The sequence below is a fragment of the Sphaeramia orbicularis genome, chromosome 6 (genome assembly GCF_902148855.1).
Source record: "Sphaeramia orbicularis chromosome 6, fSphaOr1.1, whole genome shotgun sequence".
Classification (NCBI taxonomy): domain Eukaryota; kingdom Metazoa; phylum Chordata; class Actinopteri; order Kurtiformes; family Apogonidae; genus Sphaeramia; species Sphaeramia orbicularis.
The window spans coordinates 57,911,328-57,935,905 of NC_043962.1; the positions used below are offsets into that span (position 1 = coordinate 57,911,328).

Sequence of the window (24,578 nt, forward strand, 5' to 3'; positions counted from 1 at the left end):
GAGTGTCAGAGTGTGAACAAGTCGGTGAGGGGTCACGTCTGTGGGAACTGAAAACTCAACAGACGACTTTAACCAGCGCAGACCTGGAACCAGATTAAAGAGCTGAGGGTGGGTCGCACAGTTTACAGAGGAACCACAAGGAGAGAACCCAGAACAGAGAACCCAGAACCCAGAACAGAGAACCCAGAACAGAGAACCCAGAACCCAGAACAGAGAACCCAGAACAGAGAACCCAGAACCCAGAACCCAGAACAGAGAACCCAGAACCCAGAACAGAGAACCAAGAACAGAGAACCAAGAACCCAGAACAGAGAACCCAGAACAGAGAACCCAGAACAGAGAACCCAGAACCCAGAACAGAGAACCCAGAACAGAGAACCAAGAACAGAGAACCCAGAACAGAGAACCCAGAACAGAGAACCCAGAACAATGAACAAACACAGACAAAAACTGAAGACATTCAAACCACTGAATACCACACATAGAACCACACCACAAGAACACAACTATGACAACAGCTATAAAACCAGCAGATGAGCAGGTTCTACAGGTTCTATTTACTAAGGTTCTACAGGTCCAGTATTTTCAGGTTCTACAGGTTCTATTTAATGAGGTTCTACATGTTGTGTTCTATAAGGTTCTATACCCATCTAGATTAGATCGTATCTTCTCCATGTACTGTGAAGGGTGAATGGGTCTGGAATGTGGTTCTAGCGGTCCCGTGTCCCTTTGAGGGTTCTAGTTGTCTCAGGTGGTGCTTTCAGGTTCTGTCATTTCTTTGTAAATCTAGTGGTTTTAGAGTCAACGAACCTCAAACATCCAAAGGAATACTAAGTGTAGATCTGTGTGGAACAGTGGAACCGTTTCAGATCCAGATGAATGTCACATGGAAATAAAAGTTCAGCCTGAACCTGGAAAAAACACCAACTAAACGTCTTTATATGAACATACTGTCCAAGTGTCCAAATCTCAACACCTTCAGATTAATTAAAGTCTGTTAAAGAACAACTGAACTGAACATGTGTCACATGGTCAAAGCTCATCTGAGTTCAGGTTCTACATTCAGTCCAATTGGACCTAAAGAACATCATAGAACAGCAGTAAAATAATAACAGAAGAAACTACGGATAATGACAACTGCACATGTGTCTGATTTAGTGGAAAGGAAGTTCAGTTAGGTTCTTCACCATGTTTGCATTTACAAAGTATCCTTTCACAAAAAATATGAATAACCTGAAATGTATAATAACACAATATTATACCTGAGCTTATGTCGATATCACACACACAGTGGATCTACTAAAGAACTAACAGTGGATCTACTAAAGAACTAACAGTGGATCTACTAAAGCACACACAGTGGATCTACTAAAGAACTAACAGTGGATCTACTAAAGAACTAACAGTGGATCTACTAACGCACACACAGTGGATCTACTAAAGAACTAACAGTGGATCTACTAAAGCACACACAGTGGATCTACTAAAGAACTAACAGTGGATCTACTAAAGAACTAACAGTGGATCTACTAACGCACACACAGTGGATCTACTAAAGAACTAACAGTGGATCTACTGTGGGGGGGGGGGGCATGTATGTTTGACACTGCTGGTTTAGGGGCTGTATTTACGGAATTGTCCTTTTCATGTGCTACTCAGAAGATCAGTAAAACATGGGTTCATTTGTGGAACTTCTGATGTGGACAACTGTTTTCAGAGGCTGTGAGTTCATTTATCACTTCACTGAGATTCAAGCAGAAAATAGAAACGAAGAAAAAAGAGCAGATTCTACCGCCAGACTGGGCTGCACTATTATTATTAGCATTATTATTATTATTAATATCTATATTATAAAACCCAAGTGGCCTCTGAGTGTGTGTGTGTGTGTGTGTGTGTGTGTGTGTCTGTACACAGCTGACTGCTGCAGTTTGTCATACTTGTGTATTTTTGGTCAGTGAACAGACCAGTGTAAACAGTCAAATGGACAAATGTGGTATAGCATGATTATAACATAATAAGATACTTATAATTATTATTATTGTGCAATTGCACTGTTTTTTATAGTTCTTGTTTTGTTATTTTTTTGTGGTATTTTCTTGTGTGTAAATTCAGTGTTTGTGCTGCTGTTGGAACTTCCATTTACTGAGGGTTCAAAGGGTCAATACTGTTCTGTCCAGTCTAGTCTTGTCTCATATGGTCTTTTCTAATCTAATCTAATCTAATCTAATCTAATCTAATCTAATCTAATCTAATCTAATCTAGTCTAGTCTCCAGTGTATTCTGTCTGTGTTTGGTCATGTGACCTGCTGACAGCTGTCTGAACTCCTGCTCTGGTTTGAACTCACATAGTTCACAGTCTGATCCTGGTTGGACGTTGATCAGCTGATCCTGTTCGTGAGTGTCAGAATGTGATGGGGAGGTGAGGGTCTGAGGGCTGGAGGGTCTGAGATGAGGTGGATCAGTGAGAGCAGCTGCACATGGACATGAACCCCCCCCACCCCCACCCCCCCCCACAGGCTGTGCTCACCTAGTCCTCCGGCTGCTTTGACTTCTGGTGACTGTCGAGAACACGAGGGGAAGAGTCGGTGGGAGGGGCCACCTTTGGACGTCTGAGAGGGGGAGGTCTCAGAGAGGACCTGCAGGGGGAGACGGGGGGGGGGGGGGGTTATATGCGGAGGAAAAACCCGTCACAGAACAGGAGGGTATAGACTATCCATGAATGAACAACCAGTCTGTTTACATGAGCAGAAAAATCTGATAACTGTCACATACATGTCATAATCAGATCTGACATCTTTACATAAACTTCAGAAATGCGATAATCGTAAACCCTGGTTTAGATGCTCCAGTTCATTATCGGATTTCCTTCAGAGTTCATATGTACGTTTGACTGTGTAACTTCAGTTTTCTGTGATTTTTATAGTTTTTCTGCATGTTCAGACGTAAAAGGACTAAATAAATCCGATGAACCTTTACACATGCAGAAGACACGGGAGGACTGGGGACCAATTCAGGTGTGGTAATCTCATTGATTATAATCAGATTACTGCTGTTATCTGATCAAACCGATCAGATTAGACTGTCTACATCAGGGGTGTCAAACATACAGTCTGTGGGCCAAACCCGGCCCACCAAAGGGTCCAAGGTTCACCATGGGAAGAATGTGGAATACAGAAATGACACAGAAGATATGAACATTTGAGTTCAGGTTCTACATTCGGACCCCTATGATCTGAAGTGGGTCAGAACCAGGAAAAAACTGAAATGACATGATGACAATGTTTACATTTATAAACTATTACAAAAAAGGTGAATAACCGGAGCAAATACGAACAACATGAAAAGTGTAATTGTACCAATATTCTATTTATTTTATGGTTGTTCATGTTATTCAGTTTTTTACAGGACAGTTTATAGATGCAAACATTTTCATAATGTAATTTCACTTTTCTTTGTGGTGGCCCAGAGGTGCAACAGCCCAAAAAAATAATCCACTATAAGAAAAAAAAACAGAACAATGGATCATTTTTTGGGCTGTTGCACCTTTGGGCCACCATACATCTTACTCTAAAACATAGAAAAAAGTTTGGAGTTGACATTATTTAAAGGTTATTATAACTAGGGCTGTGTATCGGCAAGAATCTGGTGATACGATACAAATCACAATACTAGGATCACGATACAATATATCACGATATATCATGATACTGTTAAAAAGGCAATTTTTTGTTTGTTTCTTTTTTCAAATATTATTTTCTTGAAGAATTGAATTACACCAGAAATCTGCACAAATACTAAACACATTTTTATTTGATCCCAACAGGATCTAATGTTCTATCACCAAATGTTCAAACTGTGTTCAAACTGAAATTCAGTTTTCCAGACATTCCAGTTTCAGATCCTGTTCAAAGGTTCAGATTCTATTAGTTCACAACTAACATCAGAACAGGATTTGAGTTCAATCCAACAAAGGAAATAACATTAGTTAATAAAAGAGTGTGAAATAATAAAAGAAAAACAAAAATGAACCTGTTCCATATCTGCGTTTGAATAAATACCTAAAAATATCGATACTGTACTTTCTAATATTGATACAGAATTGTGAAATGAAATATTGCAATATATTGCAGAACCCATATTTTCTTACAGCCCAAATTCTAACTGGTCTGATCCAGTTCAGATCAAACTGGGACCATGTGGCCCCTGAACTAAACTGGTTCACATGATCCCCCAAACCATCTGAAAAGTGCAGAACTCATGATGGGAGTTTTAGTGTGAATGTGAAGAGGCTCAGTGTGCAGTCTGAAAACCAAACCTGATCTGTATCTGATATGAGACGACTATATGTGGATGTGTGGGGGCAACACACCTCCATGGAGCCGGTCTTGCGGTTGCGGATCATGGGAGACCTTCTCTGAATGTTGATGGGTTCAGAGACAGGGATGGCCTGGTCCGGCTGGTCCTGGGTCAGGTCCTCCAGACTGCCCTGGTTGGGCTTTTTGTCCTTATTCTGATTGGTCAGAGAAACAGGGAGGAGGTGATCGATGTTTGATCAGGTCATGTGCTGTGGTTTAAAAACCACAGGCAGAAACCTCATGTGTAAACAGCATCTGAACTTTAGATTCAGACCTTCACCGGTTTCTCTTTAACCTTTGACCTTCTTACCTCTGATGAAGCTGGACGGAAACCGAAGCCCAGAGGGACGTTGTCCTCGTCGTCACATCCTTTGACTCCTGGACTGAAGTGAAGCTCTACGTGGAAACGCTCCTCTGACGACGGGTCCTGTCCAAAACATGGATGAAGTTCATATTTGAACATCTACCACTGCACACAGATCCACTGAGGACACCATACTAATAAAAACCAATAATAATACTGTTTTTTATTATTTTTATTACATTCTCTTTGTTCTAATATAGAACAAGAACAGGATACATTTATGTAAAAGCTCAAATTAGTTTATTTATTTCAGTCATAAAATAAAATCTCCTGGTGCATGTCGGTAAACCGACCGCATCATGAATGAAAAGGAGCAGAAAGAAGGATAGTCGTATATGTTCTGTCTCTACAGTAGTAATTCCAAACAGAACTGTAAAACTAACCCCTTAATACAACATCCTCCAGACCCGCTGAACTGACCCACATCCTCCAAACTCACTTTATTGTTGTCCTCGTACAACATGATAACAATCTGCGTCATGTAGTTGAGTTCAGTCACAGCGCTCAGATAATCCATGGCTTGTTTCCACTGCTGGTCCTTCTCCTCCTGAACACACAAACACTCATAAACACACACACACACACACACACTTTTCCATGGAAGTAAAGGTCATTTCTAAACTGCTGTGGTCATCCAGGGTCACATTTACCTGATTTTCTGACTAAATCCACCACATGGACAGTCTGCGTAGAACAGGTTCAGTCCAAACTAATACTGTTAAACTAAGAGTTAAACCAAATGTTGGAGAAATGTTCGTCAGAAGTCTGGACCTTATATGCGCAAATGTCAGAGACCTGGGTGTATCATTTCATGTCTTTCTGGTGTTAATATAAAACATAATTAATATAAACAGATTAGTGTGTGTGTGTGTGTGTGTGTGATGTAACGAGCGTACGTCCAACAGGCCACCGTAGCGAAACATGCTGAGCAGCGAATGGACGTGGCTCTCACTGGTGAAGTAAAGTCGCGTTCGGACGTGACGGCCCGGAGACATCACACCTCGAGAGTACCTGAGGGGGACAGTAAGTGACATCATCAGCTGAGCCTGAGTCAGGAAGCCCCGCCCTCACCCTCCTTATCTATTTGCTCACAGCGGATGCAGTTTGTTGACGGCCTCGTCCTCGTGGGTCCTCTGCAGGTCCAGCTGAATCTTCTTCATCAGAGGGACGCAGTAGGCCTGAGCGATGTCCAGCTTCTCCACCTTAGAGATACCGTACTCCTGAAAGAAAGATGCAATTAAGCCACGGCGTTCACCGGAAATTAAGACACTTTACCAACACCGTATGCCTGAAAGGAGACAGGATACTTTACTGATGTTTGTACAATTTGTTGCTTCTTTCATGTCGTTTTTGTCACGTTACACAACCACACAAATCATGTAAAACTAGAAAAGCACTCGGAGAGCGCAGACCTCCACCAAGGCAGATCACCCCCCCCCCAACCCCAACCAGCACCAAAATATAATCATTTGTTCCTTGTGCCTGTATCAACATTTCCTGAAAATTTCATCCAAATCCATCCATAACTTTTTGATTTACCTTGCTAACAGACAGACAAACCCCGATGAAAACATTACCTCTGCCGTTACACTTGGTGGAGGCAATAATACAAAAAAGAAGAGTTAAAGCCATTAATCAACTGACTGTTCTGCTGTTAAACATTGGTTCCACTGTTGTGTTTCACACGGACGCTTATTGTGATGCACGACGCCAAGATCAACACAAACAACCGAAGAGACGAGGACAAAAAGACAGAAAATGTCGATATCAGAGGCAATTTCTCATAGACTACAAGGGAAGCTCAGCTTCCCCTAAAATGACTCAAATGAAATGCTCAAATCTGTTCAGTTGTTTTCATTTCATTGACTCCAAATGTGTTGGAACACGTTCATCTCTCAGACCAGTTGGTTCAGAATCAGTTTGATCCCAGATCAGTGGACTGGATGTTGTTCACTTCTCCTCCATTCCCGTGTCTGTGTTTTCTCCTCCATCTCTGCTCAGTGCATTTGTCGTAGACGCTCAGCGTCCATGCACTTCAATGGGACTGAGTGGAACTGCTGGAAACTGACTCTAAACTGGACGCTAATTGGATAAATGACACCATGTTGTCCCGCCCCCGGACGCTTGGCATCTCTGGGGGTGAATGGAGCTGTGGGCGGAGCTCGGCCGGGACGGACACTGAGCTTCCACGTGCTGATTGGAGGATGGGTCCAAAAGCTGAATCCCGTTTGATTGACAGCTGTTTTCAGATCTGCTCCTTCACTGACACAGTTCAGTTTAATACCGTCACACATTCTGCTGCGAAATCCAGAGAGAAACCACTACCAAATCACTTGTTCATTTCTTGCACTGTAAATAAAACACACTCATTGGACTTCCATGGTTCAATTTAACATAATTTCAACATTTTCTTCTTTCAGTTCCATAATTTAATCATTTCTTGTTCGAGTTTAATATTGTTTTGTAGATAGTTAAATCAATCGAACTGTCGCCTAGGTCAAAGTGAACTAGCTATCTCACTGACCATTTTCTTAAAAAGGAACGGAGGGCTGAATTTATGTTTAAATAACTTGACAATTTTTTTGATGTAAGTGACAATGACCTTCCCCTGTCTGAAAGACGAGCAGCCGCCACTGGTCTATCTGTTGACTTTTTTCCATTGGATCCATCACTTCCTCCTTTAATCTTTGAATCTTTAACACAAACCTTCTAAATCTGAGTGTGTGTTTGTGTCAGTTGGTAGAAGTTCATTATTTGGATCCAATGTGTTTCAGACTGACCTGACAGATTGTTTGTAGATGTCACTGGACTGGTCTGTTGTTGTTTATATAAGTAAGTAAGTAAGTAAATTTTATTTTAAAGATTACCATATCTACAGATATTTTTATATATACTTTTATACTGTTGTTATTGTTATTTCTATATAAACATTTTTTCTATTTTCCCTTTTATACTTTTTGTAGTTGCCGCTTCAGTTGGTTCAGGGATAAAGCACAAATTCTTTTCAGACTTGTCTGCTTCACATTTGTACTATTTTTTTCCACCCATTCAAATAATCATTTAATCAAATATAAAAAAAAGTCAATTTCAAAAATGTTTGATAGCTAAAAGTCTACATATTGCAAAGACAAATTACATTAAAATTATATACATAGGTGTGATGCATATGAAATGTCTGTTTGTGTGTCAGGATTTTTATTTAAGGCCAATAGAACAGAAGGAGAGAAAAGCATGTATTTCTATGAGAAAGTATTTTCAGCTGTAATAATCAGATAAACATTAAATACAGGGGGGATCAGTTTAGATTTCTGAGCTGGACTTTGTCTTCAGATTGGAGGAAAAGCCGACTGTCATGCACAGGCCTGTTCTGCAGATGCACTGATGAACCCAGGGCTCTCAAACTCACGTTCTTTCAGGTTCCACATTCAGGACGACTTGATCTGCAGTGGACCGAACCAGTCAAATAAGAACAGAATAACCTGTAAATAATGACAACTGACAATTTTTGACTTTGTTTTAGTGCAAAAAAACCTCCATTAAATTATGAGAATACTTACTTTTATAAACTATCTAAACAAAAGATGTGAAAAACCTGAAAAAAATGAAATTTCTTAAGAAAAATAAGTCAATTAATTATTAATTAGTAAAATTGTGCTTAATTTTCTTTAGACATTTCAGGTTGTTCATATTTGTTCAGGTTATTCACATTTTATATTGTTAAAGGATAGTTTGTAAATGTAAATATTTTCATAATTTAATATTTTTTTGTACTAAAATTTGAAGTTTTCATTATTTATAGGCATAATGTTAGGTGTTTTTTTTGAGTGGTTTTTAGGTGTTTTCTGAGTAATTTTTAGGTGGTTTTAGGGTAATTTTTAGGTGAATTTGGGTGATTTTTGAGTAGTAGCTTCTCATTAGTCCATGTGCATTCTGGATCAGATCTCCAAAGACACTAAACACTGAGGAACAGGAAGAAAAGAGTTCAAACTGGACTGAATTTAATACAGACATTTCAGGTTGGTCACATTTGTTCAGGTTAGTCACATTTTATTGGTACAGGAGAGTTTGGAAATGTAAATATTTTCATAATTTAATGTTATTTTTTGCACTAAAAGACAAACATTTGAAGTTGTCATTATTTATAGACATAAAGTAAGATTATTTTTTTCACATTAAACCGAGAAGAAAATCTGCAGTCATTCTTTTTTGTCCGTTCTTCTGCTGTTATTATTTGACTGTAGATCAGATTGGTCCACAGGAAAAATTACTGAGCATGTTTTCCAGAGTCAAATGTATTTTCCTAAAAAAGAATAAATTTTGTTCTATAATGAGTAAATTTGGCTCAAAATTGAGTTTGGAGAGCTCTACCCAAAGAGTAACTTTTATTCTTTTTAGAGAGGGACCAAATGTTATCTGAGTAAAATTTTCATCAATTTGAGTAAATTTTACTCAGGCAAATTTCCTGTGTCTGTATGTGGAACCTGAACTGAAATGAGTTCCACAGCCTTGACTGTGGAGTTTATACACTTTGTAAATTCATCCCATGGGTTGGATAGGACCCTTTGGTGGGACACATTTGGGCCCCAGGACGCATGTCTGACACCCCTGGATTAACAGGTGTATCTGAACCAGGTCCATAGAACATGTGAGGACATGTGATCGTGGCTGTTCGGACGTCAGACGTACCTGAGGAATGACGATGTCCGCCAGGGCTCGTGACAGTCGGAACAGCTCCAGCGTGTCCTCCAGACCCAGGGAGCTGTTGTGCTGGGTGTCGTACTTGATGCAGTCGTAGATGTCGGGGATCTTACTGATGTCGTAGCGGCCGCTCTTCATGCGGAAATCTCGCTCCAGTTTGGACCAGCGCTGCAGCATCAGCTCCAGTGTCTCACTGTGGTAGAGCTGCAGGTCTGAGCAGAACAACATCCAAGCCAGTCTGAGTTCATTCATTCATTCATTTTCTGAACCCACTTTATCCTCACTAGGGTCACGGGGGTCACTTGGAGCCTATCCCAGCTACATAGGGGTGAAGGCGGGGTTCACCCTGGACATGTGACCAGTTCATCTCAGGGCTGAACATATAGAGACAAACAATCACTGTCACATTCACACCTATGGGCAATTTAGATTAACCCATGAACCTATCAGAGCATGTGTTTGGATGGTGGGAGGAGCCAGAGTACCAGAGAGAACCCACGCAGACACGAGGAGAACATGCAAACTGCACACAGAAAGGTCCCACCCCCATGGACTGGTGTTGGAATCGAACCCAGGACCTTCTGTCTGAGAAGCACCAGGTCTATCCACTGCACCACTGTGTCACCCACGGTGCGTTACAATATCTAAAAACAGGACCCGTGTCCCTGTAGCGTCCTGTTCTGCTGCATCCGAACCAGCTGAATGTGTGAGGTGGTCAGGTTCTGTCTCTACGTTCCAGCAAAGTTATTATCGTTCAAGAAAACTAACGAAATGACAAAAACTAGAATTGTAAAAACATTTTCATTAACTGAAATAAATGCTCCTACTATATAATGCACATTCTGTGTCCCATCGATCGATGTTGCAGCACAGGAGGGTGTTTGTACGGGTTCTCCTCAGCCTTCACAGGCCCGATCGTCACCAAACTCACCAAATGAATACAAACATTCCCTGACTATCTACTAGGCACAATTTTATGTCCGTATTCAAATGTTGTGAGGTATGCTGGGTGATTTTAGCCTCTTTCTACTTTGAATTCTTCATCCCTGCCGCCACACTATATTTTCAGGAGTGGTTCTGCTGCCGTTCATGACATTTCTCCTGCTGGCAGACCATGCTACAATGTGAAGGCTGCAGTTCACTGCCGCTGGATGAATATAATCATGTTTGACAGGACAAACAAATACAAGCTCTTCCCTTCATGCCTCACATGTTGGCTCTAATTATTACCTGCACAATGCAGGAGTAAATGGTAGTTTACAAATGAACAGTGGTGGCAGACAACTTCTACTTATCATGCTAGCGTACAGTGGCACCACGGGTACAATGCCGCTAGTAAAAACTATAATTAAAAGAAAAAAAAAAACTATAACTAACTGAAACTGCATTGTGTGTTTACAAAAATAACCAAAATCTATAAAAATTATGGATATAAAACTCCCTTCGTTTTCATCTTTGTCAGTGTTGGATTGATATGAAATCGATTTATTTCATACTAGCAATTTTCTCTGCTGGCACCATATGATATTTAACGGTCCGTCACTTGTGTTCACTTGTGGTTTCCAGTCGTCTTCTGGTCCCCACTCTACCTGGAAACATGGAGACTAAAGCAGCAGAGTCCTGTCTGGGATTGATTTGAATATGACGACAGAGAAGAAGAGAAAAGAGACGACTAAACTAAAACTAAGCATTTAGAAAAAAACAAAACTAATAAAAACTAGCAAACCTGCTCTAAAAACTAATAAAAACTACTGAATTACAGAAAAAAAGAGTCAAAACTAAATAAAACTAAACTACTATGAAAAATCCAGAACCCTGTGTTCCAGTCCTGTGGTCTGGATGCACATCAGTCTAACTATAGAAGTGGGCGGGACTTTCACTGGTGGAGAATTCAACTAATTCAGTTAAAGTCCATATATGACTTCAATCAGTGATCAATAAGAACTAGACTGATATCTGGAACCACTGACATGTTCTAAACCAGGGGTGTCAAACTCATGTTCTTCCGGGGGCCACATTCAGCCCAATTTAATCTGCAGTGGGCCGGACCAGTTTAAATAACAGCATGACAGTCAATAAATAATGACAACTACAAATGGTTTTAGTGCAAAAAATAACATTCAATTATGCCAATATTTACATTTACAAACCACCTAAACAAAAAGGATGTGAAAAACCTGAAAAAAATGAAATTTGTAAAGAAATGTAAGTACAATTTTATCAATATTATACCTTGACTTATCATTTATAGGCTACATGTTCATTACAGATCAGATCTACAAAGACACAAAACATTTAGTAACAGGCAGAATATTGTTAAAATCGCACTTCATTTTCTTTAGACATTTCAGGTTGTTCATATTTTTTCAGGTTATTCATATTTTATTGTTACAGGATAGTTTGTAAATGTAAATATTTTCATAATTTAATGTTATTTTTTTGCACTAAAACAAAGACAAAAATTTGAAGTTGTCATTATTTATAGACATAGTGTAATTTTTTTTTTTCTTACATCAATTGAGAAGAAAATCTGGAGTCATTCTTTTTTGTAGGTTATTCTGCTGTTATTATTATTAAGTAATAGTTTCTCAATGTAAATATTTTCATAATTTAATGTTTTTTGCACTAAATCAAAGAGAAAAAATTGGTGTTGTCATTATTTTTAGGTTATTATGATATTATTTTTGATTTGATGCCCTAACTTGCACTTTGCCAATTCATCCCGCGGGCCAGATTGGAAACTTTGGAGGGCCGGTTTTGGACCCCGGGAAACATGTTTGACACCTGTGTTATAAAGCATCAAAATATGGACCATTGAAATAAAGGCACATTTTTAACATTTAAAAAAATTAATCAAAAATTCAATAATCTCTCAAAATGTATGGATCTCTATCAGGATACTCACTTAATGTGCATAAAACGCAGGCCCTTTTATTTAATTTTATCCCCACTCCAGATTTAATTGAAAAATATAAATTTAACTGGAACTCATCCCTTATTCAGTATTTAAGTGTGTCCTTGCCAAGGGACTTGACCTCTCTCTTTGCTACAAATTATGAAAAAATTAGTAAAAAAATATACAAGGATTTGGAAAGATGGGCTTTGCTTCCCCTAGACATCGGTGATAGAATAAGGTCAATTAAAATGGTAATCCTTCCTAAATTATTATATTTATTCATGGCTTTACCAGTAGAGGTTCCACTGAAACAATTCAGAGACAAGCATATTTCTAGATTTGTTTGGGGAACAAAAAGACCACGGATAAAGCTCTCTGTCTTACAGCTGCCAAGGGACAGGGGAGGCATGGCCTTACCTTGCCTTAAACATTATTACATCGCAGCTCAAGTAAGATCACTAGTACTTTGGTGTAGTGAGTCCTATACGGCCAAATGGAAAGGCATGGAGTTTTCCTCCACTGAAGTTCTGTTACCTTCAGTTCTTGGCTGTCTGGACTGCGCTAGAGCAGCCCTACAGTTGGACAATTTATGTGTATGTAACTCAATTAAAGTTTGGTTACAAGTGGTCAAGACATTTGGACTTCATAAACAAATTCAGATCCTAAACTGGCCTGTGAGTGACCCGCACCTCTAACCTGCACTACATGACTACAGATTTAGACCGTGGTCTAAACATGGTCTAACTGCTTTCTGTAGGATACTTTCAAAAGGACAGACGGACAGCTTTCAAAATCTTTCTCTCAAATTTGGACTTGGTAAACATGATTTTTTCAGATATCTCCAGCTCTGTCATTACTTTGTAAAGGAAATACAACGTTCTATGACACAGACTCCCTCTCATCTAATTCAAATACTGGTAGAAGCCTATAAAGGTTCCAGTAACAAAAACATCACTGGTAAAATTTATACAGCTTTGAATTCAAAAGACAATGAGATATATTTTCACACAAAAAAACAGTGGGAGAGGGACCTGCGAGAGGAAATACCAAATGAGATCTGGTCAGAGGGGTGGAAATCTCAAAACTGTACTACAAACTCACTATCATGGAGGGGTTTTTGTTGGAAATGTCTGGTCCGTTTCTTTATTACACCTGCACGAAAATCACATTCTTCTGGAGTTCATTTTTCTGCTGGAGGGAGTGTGGTCCACTGGAGGCAGATCAAGTACATGTATTCTGGTCCTGTCCTGGTGTTGGAGGCTTTTGGGGAGAGATGATTAAGTTGATGTATTCAGTTTTTGGTGTTCATTTGATATGTCACTGGCTACTTTGTTTTTTAGCATTCCCCCAGAGGAATTACAGGAAAGTGACATATATTTATTTAGAATACTGCTTGCCGCAGGCAAAAAAGCCATCACCAAATACTGGCTTAAAAAGGACCCTCCCTCAATTTCCTTGGGGATAAAAATTGTCAACCAAATCCATTTAATGGAAATGATGACATACAAACTCCGCCTACAACAACATAAGGGTGTAAAGTACTGGAAAAAATGGGACTCTTTCATTCAATCTGTGGACAGTAAACAGTCTGTAAATGTGTGAATGTACCTGTGACCTGTGACTGTGTTTCTCTTTGTTTTGTATTTTATATTAAAACAATAAAAAATAAAGTACAAAAAAAAAAAATTCAATAATCTAAATTTTTCAAAACTGTGAACAAACTTTGGAGACATTATCCCAAGAAACATGCTAAAACAGTTTGAAATGAACCTGACCAGTAGTTTCGTCAGAGAAGATGTTTGAAGAAATTGCTAACGAAGACAATGACGACAAAGACTAAGACAAAAATTACGATACAGCGCCTTCGCAACAGCTCATAGCCCATCGGCCGGTGACGTAATAAAAACCTGTCCTGTATGCAGCTGACATCACAGACGATACAAAATAAAAACCGTATAAAAGACAGAAATAATGTCCAAGACCAAACGAGATGAAAAAGCTGAGACTGATCACATGACCCATGGTGTCAGATTACCTGCAGACTTGGGATCCTCCAGCCTCCGTCGGATCTGGGAAGTCAGGCTCTGGATCAGGGCGTAGACCTTATCGCAGGTCTGGACCGGGTTCTCGATCACCTTCATGGAGTTGACCAGAGACGGACTACCGGTCGGAGCCAGCTGAGACAAACACACAGATGTGGTTTAGAAGTCCTCAAGTCAAAGATGGAAGAGTCACATATTCAACTAAAATACAAAGAAACAACAGGAAGAGCGAAGAAGGAATGAATCTGAACCAGGGCTGTCAAACCCATTTGAGTTCAGTTCCACATTCAGCTAAATTAGATCTGCAGTGGGCCCAACCAGTCAAATAATAACAGAATAATATAGAACGAATGTCAACTCCAAACTTGTCTCTGCATTTAAGAGCGAAAAAAGTAAATTCACATTATGAAAGGTTTACATCTACAAAACTATCCTTTTAAAACAATGTGAGTAACATGAACAAACTGGAAAAATAAGTGTAATTTTAGCATATTCTGCCTCAGTTTATTATTTACACATTTAAAATACACAAAAATACACAAAACATTTAATACAGGCAGAATCTTGTTAAATTCTACTTACTTCTCTTGAGACATTCCGGATGTTCATATTTGTTCAGGTTATTCAGAATTTTGTGAAATTATACTTCGTTTTAGTGTTAATACATGAAAATAATTATAAATTTAGCTTGAATTAAGGAAAAAATCTTGAATTTAGCCAAAAAAAATCCTCAATTAAGCCAAAAAAATCTTCAGTTAAAAAAATCTTGAAGCCAAAACCTTTATGAGTTTGTTTCAGCTTGGTCCTGTGGACTCTCCATGTTTCTAACCGTCCCATTTACCTTCTGATAGTCGTCCTGAGCGAAGTCCTGGTCCTTCTGCATGATCTCGTGCAGCCGAGCCTTCACCTTCTGCTGGCAGTCGGTCAGAGAGTCGCTGTCGCTGTCCAACAGGCCGTTCATGTTGGCGCTCTTCACCATCTGGACCAGGATGGGGGTCAGCTCCCCTTCCAGAGCCAGGAGACCCTGAACGGACCCACATCCAACACAAAGGCATCACACAAGTCTACGTTACAGATCTACACCTGAACCAGGGGGCTGAGGACAGACCCAAGTGGAACACCATGACAATTAGAAAGGAGAAATAATAGTTCAGGCCTGGGTTTCATCCAACCTTCATTAGCTTTGGCAAAACAGTATCTGAAAAACTCAAACTCACACTAAAACTAAAGAAAACCTAAACTAATGCCGCGTTTCCACTACGTGGAACCGGCTCGACTTGGCTCGGCTTATTCGACTCTGGTACCAGGTCCTATTCCTGAGACCGTTTCCATTCCAGGATACTACAGACTTTACAGTACCTGTCGTCATAGCGATGCGGCGCGTTCCTACCGTGTCGTCTGCTCAGAGTTGCTGATAAACTCGCTCGTTTCATGTTGTCTCGTCAAACTCATGCTGAATTTTTCCGTCTGAACCTCCTGGACAAACCCTGGTGTAGTTTTACAGACTGTCATCATGTGGATTCACCTACCGACAGATTTACTAAAAACTTCTGCATCTGTTTTTGTAAAAGACAACTCTGACCAATCAGTGGTCTGCAGTGTTTACACAGTGTCACCTTTTAGTATCTGGTCCCCAGTCCTGGAACCTCGCCGGAGGTGAGACCAAAAAACTAGTCCCAGGTACCAGATTCCAGGTCCTTTTTCGTAATGGAACGCAAAAGGCCGAGTCGAGCCGAGCCGAGTCGAGTTGAGCCGATACCACGTAGTGGAAACGTGGCATAAGACTTCTACCAATGATCAATAGGAACTACATTAATATCTGGAACCATTTACATGTTCTAAACCATCAACATATGGACTAGTAGAAGGAAGGGCAATTTTTAGAATTTCAAAAATTCATCAAAAATACAAAAATTAAAATTTCTCAAAACTGTTTACAAGCTTTATAGACATTGTCCTGATAAAACTACATATAAAATGTAAAATGATTCCAACCAGTAGTGTCGAAGAAGACAATTGTTAAAATCTAGATACTGGTGACCTTGAGTTTGACCCTTCAAGGTCAAAAGTCACGGACCCAAATGAAAGTCCATATCTGACTTCTAACAATGATCAGTAGGAACTAGACTGATGTCTGTAACCATCAAAGTATGGACCATTAGAAGGAAAGGAACATTTTAGTAATTCAAAAATTTGTCAAAAATTAAAAATCTAAATTTCTCAAAAATGTGAACAACTTTGTAGACATTGTCCCAAGAAAGATAAAAAAAACAGTTTGACATGAATCTGATCAGTAGTTTTGTCTGAGAACGTGTTTAAAGAAATTGCTAACGAAGATGACGAAGACTACGACAAAAATGACGACAGACAGCGCCTTTACAACAGCTCATGACCCATCGGCCGGTGACGTAATAAAAGCCTGTCCTGTGTGCAGCTGACATCAAAGACGATACAAAACGAAATTGCTAATGAAGACAAAGACGCCGCTGGACTCCGCCTTCACAGTAACTCACGACTAGGGATGTAACGATATGAAAATTTCATATCACGGTTATTGTGATTAAAATGATCACAGTTATCATTATTATCGCGGTATTATTGAAATTGTGCTCAAAATGTTCAAAAAGTACTAATACACACTGAAAAAATTTAAACAAGTTGTATTTTGAAAAAAAACAAATAAAATAATGGTACAACAAACATTCAAATATTAACCCTTAGTGGTCTGAGTCTATTTTGTCCGTTTTCAGTCCTTTTGATTTTGCCTTTATATACTATAGAAACAAATGTTTACTATACCCATGTTTGGATCTGTTTTTTCAGCACAACTTCATTTATATCATCTGTCTGTTATTTTTTTTCACTTTAACCTACTATAAAAACACAAAAGGACAGAAAACACACAAAAAAATATAGAAAATCTGATTTGAAAAATGAATATAATTTATTGCATAAATAACACACAAATGCTTAACGAACCTTTTCACAGACTTTTAAAAGTGAATATTGGTTCCAAATATTAGGTATAGAAAATTAAAATTGTAATAAATTAAACTATACTCAAATATTTGACATAAAAGCAGATCTTTACATAGGCGTTTTTTCCTCTAGAAGTGCGATAATCAAACACGGTTATCATGAGAATTAGAATTTAAACGGTAATACTAACCGTCTGCAATTTTACCGCGGTTTATCGTTATACTGGTAATCGTTACATCCCTACTCGTAACCCATCGGCCGGTGAGATAAAAAAGCAACTAAAGCTGAACGTTATCACAACTCCAAACTAAAGTATTCAGTCTGCTTTCCAGCAGAAGTCACCTTAGCGAAAGCGGCGGCCGTCATCTGCACTCGGCCTTCGTCTGAGGCGTAGATTTTCAGGTCGTGGCGGTACGTGCTGTGAAGTCGCAGAAGACCGCAGCCCGGAAACCCAGCGTAGTCACCTGATGAGGGAAAACACACAGAGACACAACTGTTAGCAAAGAAAAGAAGCAGATCAGATTCAGGAAAAGTCCGAGTGGAGGAAAAGGAAACATGAACACGGCTTTGATTTGGACCCAGAAGGACCAGGGATTTAAACGGAGGTGTGACGTCACTTTCACTTCAAATGACTCAACGTGTGTTTAAAAACCAAAATGAAGTGAAAGTGAAGTGAAAAGTCAATTTAGTCGACGGTGATCACATCCTTCAGATTGTCTTTTTCTGCACAGACGTTACATGCTCAAAAAAAAAAAAAACAAAACAGATTGGTGGAGATGCAAAGGAACGCCTCACATCAAATCACACTGATGCTTCATGCATTTAACGGCCTGGAGCTGTGAAACCATGACAGGGTTATGAGGGTCAAACTCCTGTACGGGCCACGGCTATTATAGGGCATGAAAAAAACAAAAAAAACAAAAAAAACCTTACCTGAGATAAAAAATAACAATAAAAATCACAAGTCAACTCAGTCCAAACTACGATGGCGTATTAGGGCCACATAAGAAAATAAAAACGCTTGTCACTATGAGAATAAAGTCATTATTTAATGAGAATAAAGTCATACTTGTATAAGATTAAAGTCGTAGTATTTTGAAAATTCGACAGAACTTCAGGTTTTTACAGTGAAGGAAAAAAGTGAAGCAGATCCTTTCCTTCTGTTGGACTCAGACTCACAGTAGAATCCTCACAGTTTGTTCAGAAACACAAACCCTGTGTTTAGTTCTGCTGTTTCCACTGAAAGTCCTACAGACGAACACTTCTGCAGTTTCTCCTCCACAAAAGAGGAAATTTGCTACAAATCAGTTCAGTTCTTACAACAAACCCAAATGAGTGCAAACTCATTTCACAGTCCTAACGCTAATGTGTTGATGGAGGACAGACTCAGTATTTGGTCTTTGTGTCTAAACCACAAATGAAAGGAGAACTGAACTAAATGTTCACAGTTCTGCAGTACTCGATGAGTGGGTACGACTTTATTCTCATTAATTAATGACTTTATTCTCGAAATATAACGACTTTATTCTCATTAAATAAGGAGTTCTTTATTCTACGACTTCATTCTCATTGAATAATTACTTTATTCTCGAAATATAACGACTTAATTCTTGGTAAATAATGAGTTTTTTCAAACTACGACTTAATTCTCATTAAATAATGACTTTATTCTCGTTAATTAGCGACTTTATTCTCGTAGTGACAAGCGTTATATTTCCTTATGTGGACCTAATACGCTGTCGTACAAAACTACTTGACTCATGTAAATAAAACTCCAGTAAAGACCAGACTCCAGTCAAACTGGTCAGTTGATGGAAATAAAACTACTGATGCGTTTGTTAAACTGACTCAAAAGGGCGTTCTCAATACACGTTCTTGTCTGTTCTCGCGATCGCATGAAAGGTCATCAGTCGCAGCCCGAGCACTGTTCCATGTTAAAAGTTTGCGCAAACCAACATCGGATAAAATTCGCAGATGCTGTTCTTGTCTCCTAGCTCCGGACCAATGCACTGGGTTTGTGACTGGTGTAGACTGTTGCTGCAAATATCCCCAGGATGCATTTGGTGCTAATGTCAAAGACAATGGCAGCATCTGTGAAAACTTACCTCAGAAATGTTTTATTGAGTCGATGAGCGTCATGAGATCATATGATAGGATGTCGGAACATGCGTGAGAAGCAGAATTGCGAGAAAATACACCTTTATTATCATGATATTAGATTCAATGAAATCTGTTTGTAAAGTTTTGAAGAACGTACAAAATATTTAATCACCTTCTGAACTGCTTTATCATCAAGATCAGGGTTCTCAAACTCATATTCTTTCAGGTTCCACATTCAGCCTGATCTGATCTGCAGTGGACCGGACCAGTAAAATAAGAACAGAATAACCTAGAAATAATGACAACTCCAAATTTTTGTCTTTGTTTTAGTGCAAAAAAACCCATTAAATTATGAAAATACTTACTTTATAAACTATCCAAACAAAAAAGATGTGAATAACCTGAAAAAACTGACATTTCTTCAGAAAAATCAGTGTAATTTTCTCAGTCTTCTTCCTCCACTTCTCATTAGTCCATTGTGCATTCTGGATCAGATCTCCAAAGCCACTAAACACTGAGGAACAGGAAGAAAAGAGTTCAAACTGGACTGAATTTAATACAGATATTTCAGGTTGGACACATTTGTTCAGGTTAGTCACATTTTATTGGTACAGGAGAGTTTGGAAATGGAAAGAGTTTCATAATTTAATGTTATTTTTGCACCAAAACAAAGACAAATATTTGAAGTTGTCATTATTTATAGACATAATGTAATATTTTTTTTACATCAAACCCAGTAGTAAATCTGCAGTCCTTCTTCTGTGTGGGTTCTTCTGCTGTTCTTATTGGACTGTAGATCAGATTGGTCTGGATGTGGAACCCACACTAACATGAGTTCCACAGCCTGGACTGTGGAATTTATACACTTTGTAAATTCATCCCAGGGGCTGAATTGGAACCTTTGGTGGGATGCATTTGGCCCCCGGGACGCATGTTTGAGACCCCACGGAGGAAAGTTTGCAACTGTTCCACTAACAGACAGACTGGTGTTCTTAGGAAGTCGGTTATCTGGGACCGTTTTTACCTAGGCCGTACTCGTCGAACTCGATATTGAGAAACGCCAGTTGTGAAAGTCCAGACCGTTCGTGGTTCTAATAACTGTGGTCCAGGTGGATGAAAGGATGCAGATTAGTGTGAGCTGATGTGGTTAGCGTCCACCTCCTCAGACACTGTGGTTCTGGAGCGTTTTCAGCCGACAAACCCCAGCGACGGCACAAACAGCACAGCAATCTGAGCCCACAGTCAATCAGACCAATCATGATGAGACGAGGACAGATCAGAGCCGTTAGTGACAGATGAGGCAGACGAGGAGGAGGAGCTGGACTGGACTGTCTTACCAAAGTCTATAGGGGACTCAGAGCCTCGGGACCGGGGGCCACCGGCTCGTTTACAGCACAGGTAAGGGAGGGGGGGTGGGAGGGGGGGTCAACAGGTAGGAAGAGAAGAGCAGAGTTAATGACAAAGAGGAGGAACCACACACACACTGAGACCTGGACCTGGACCAGGACCTGAACACACAGACCTGGACCTGGACCAGAACCTAGACTAGGACCTGAACACACAGACCTGGACCTGGACCAGAACCTAGACCTGGACCTGGACAAGAACCTAGACCTGGACCTGGACACACAGACACACTGACACCTGGACCAGGACCTGAACACACAGACCTGGACCTGGACCAGAACCTAGACTAGGACCTGAACACACAGACCTGGACCTGGACCAGAACCTAGACCTGGACCTGGACACACAGACACACTGACACCTGGACCTGGACCAGGACCTGAACACACAGACCTGGACCTGGACCAGAACCTAGACCAGGACCTGAACACACAGACCAGGGGCCTCATGTACAAAGGTTGCATACGCACAAAAACCTGGCGTACGCCCTTTTCCACGCTCACGTTCAGATGTATAAAGACTGAAATGACCGTGGAAATGTGCAGTGCTCCACGTCAACTCCACAGCTGGAGTACGCACGTTTCTACTGCTTTGGGAACCACTGGAGACACTTTGAGGAGATCCTGGGAAACTGTTAATAATGTGAAAAAGGTCATTCCTCCGATTGTTGTGCACATCAGAGATACACAGAAGAACAGTGAACACACAGACAGGTCATCCTACTGTTAGAGCAGCGCATCCACCACCAGAACCAGAACCAACCAGAACCAGAACCAACCAGATCAACCCTGGACCCATCAATACCAATCCTGCCATCCAAATAGGATGTGATTTCAGCCACATGAAGACACAAGGACACAGAATTCACTTGTTGATAAATGCATTTAATGTAACACTAATGTCTATGGGAACATTTATTATTCGGTCCAGGCACTCGATGTCCTCTGGTGACTCAGGTGAACACAGGTGAGGACACGGCTGAGGACGGACAACAGCAGCTGTTGGATCGGAGAAATCCCACAGTCTGTGACAGGCTGGGACTGCGTCTGACCGTCTTCTGTCTCATTGTCTTTTGGGAAATAATAAATGGAGTAATTAACAGGAGTCAAAGTCTATGATTTCCTCTTTGATCTCCTGACATGATCACACATGAACCTTTATCTTGTTTGTCTGTGATCAGACTGTTGGATGACCCACAGAATGAACTAATGTGTGACTGACACTAATACTAAATCTATATTTATTTTGGGGCTGATCCCAGTCAGTCCTGTGACACCACTGTCTCTCACATTAGCGGTCACTCTCTGCTCAAACGGTCTGAGTTCGTCTCTTTTCTTCTTCCGTCTGTTTCGTCCTCCGCTTCGCGTCCACCTTGACGTCATGTGATCATGCAGAGAGAAGAATCCCAGAGGAATCCCACCTGCAGACCCTGTTTATGCTCATTTGCATATTTAAATATGAGCATGGAGAGGAGGAGTCAGGTACTCCAACATATTCAGTCAATTCCACGCTGACTGGGATGAATAAAGGAAGTGTGCTTGGATTCAGGCGTACGCACAGTTTTATTCATCTGGATTTTTTTGTGCGTACGGACTTTTCTGGATTTAAGCGTACGCCAGGTTTACGGATGAAATCCAGGCAAGTCTTTATACATGAGGCCCCAGAACAGTCACTCAGCTGATGACGTAAGGGTTTGTTTTCTTCGGACTTCCGTGTTTGTTGGATAATAAACATAAACATAATTCCTTCCACACCCCCACCTACTGTTTCGACCCTGTAACATCCACTCGGACTTGGGCCGCGGTGTGTACTTGTGAACACAACATCTGCAGGAAAGTTGTGAAAGTATTCAGGTATGGTACGGACTCGGCTCGCAGTGTGAAAACGGCCTTAATGACAGAGGAAGAACCGGATGGAGTCCAACTGTCCACCTGCAGATACTGAGACCTGGACCTGGACCTAGACACAGACCTGGACACAAGGACCTGAATAAAAACCTGACTGCAGACCTGAACACAGAGACCTGAACAACATAGACCTGAACGCAAAGACCCAAATACAGACCTGAACATGGACCAGAACATAGACCTGAACACAGAGACCTGAATATGGGCCTGTATGAAGACCTGATTATAGACCTGAACAAAGAGTCTTGAATAAAGATCTGAACAGAAAGACCTAAACAGAGACCTGGTTTGAAAATTGGAGCCCAGACCTGAATGCAGAGCAGGCCCCTGGTCTAAAGTCTCATGATGGATTCAGGATCTGTGATCTGAACCACCTCTTCATCAGGGTTTGGTCTAAGTTTTCTCTGTGGTCTGAGGATGGTTTAGGTGATGAGACAGGTGTCCAACAGAGTTTTATAAGGAATCCAAGATGTTTTACACCACTTATAAAATAATTATTCTATAATAATAATTCTAATAATGGGGAGGTATGTCTAAAGTTTCTTTTCCACTGTTGGTTTAGACCGTATCATGTTAGAACTCCACCAACAAGATCATCGAGTGAACGCCTTCACTCTGAAGTCATCGTTCCATCATGTCTTCAGAAGCAACAAAACAATCAATTTATTTATAAAGCATCACAACCATAACAAAAGTTATCTCATGACACTTAACATTTAGAGCTGGTCTAAACTAGGGATGTAACGATTACCACTATAATGATGAACCGTGGTAAAATTTCCGACAGTTAGTATTACCGTTTAAATTCTGATGATCATGATAACCGTGTTCGATTACCACACTTTGAAAACTCACGGTACTGTTCATTTCCTGGAGAAGCAGCATCATTCCAGGGCGCGTGTGCGTAGTTTGCAGTGTCTGGCCTCTGAAAACATTGTGGAAGGTACGTGGAGCTCCGCAGATTCAAAGATAGTGGGCTTCCCACACGGACCTGGTCTGTCCGAGCGAGCACAAGGACCCGGTCCATCCAGTATTGTATTTTTCAAAATACAACTTGGTAAAAGTATTTCAGTGTGTGTATTAGTACTTTTGAACATTTTGAGCACAATTTTCAACAATACCGCAATAATATTGACAACCGTGATAATTTGTCACAATAATCGTGATATGATATTTTTATATGGTTACATCCCTAGTCTAAACCAGACTCTTAAACCCAACAGAATCCTCCAGGAGTCAACACTAGATGACAGTGGTGAGGAAAGACTACCTTTTAACAGGCACAAAACCTGGAGCAGACCTTGGATGGTCGTCTGCCCTGACCACACGTTACACAGACTCTACTTCAATCATCCACATTCCAACACCAAACACCTGAGCGTCACAGGATTCAGGTTTAAGGCTGAGGTTAAAGGACACAGCATGTTCACACAAACACACATGAAATCTATGGAAAACTAAAAAGAATGATTTGACTTTGAGTCACAATTTATTCTTTTCAGTGTTAAAACCTGGAACATCAAGATAAAATGATGATTTATAAATACAGATCTGTATTAAATACATCATCACATGGTGAATATTAGAAGTGAAGAATAAGCCCCAAGTCATAAAAAGATACCTCAACAAAAGCACAGTCAAGAATAACAAGACAACCTCTGAACAAGTCCAATGTCAAGAGCAAATTTTATGACAAAACACAGTCCAATGTCACAAGCAGGTCCCAAGTCAAGAACAAATGTCAAGAAAAGAACAAGAAGCACAGAGTCAAGAACGATCCCCAAGTCAAGACGTCAAGAAAATAACCTCTACGTTAAAGCTGCAGTATGT

The 24,578-nt window shown here is 40.2% G+C and overlaps 1 protein-coding gene across 1 annotated transcript in view; it reads right to left on the reverse strand.

The window, feature by feature from the left end:
- The window catches only part of LOC115421530 (inositol hexakisphosphate and diphosphoinositol-pentakisphosphate kinase 1-like), a 98,504-nt gene that overhangs the window by 22,917 nt on the left and 51,009 nt on the right, over positions 1–24,578 (reverse strand). The window contains 10 exon segments of the mRNA XM_030137456.1: positions 2,528–2,636; positions 4,370–4,510; positions 4,666–4,782; positions 5,159–5,266; positions 5,616–5,730; positions 5,812–5,939; positions 9,406–9,629; positions 14,349–14,490; positions 15,197–15,379; positions 17,677–17,798. Coding sequence (XP_029993316.1) covers positions 2,528–2,636; positions 4,370–4,510; positions 4,666–4,782; positions 5,159–5,266; positions 5,616–5,730; positions 5,812–5,939; positions 9,406–9,629; positions 14,349–14,490; positions 15,197–15,379; positions 17,677–17,798 — 1,389 coding nt within the window.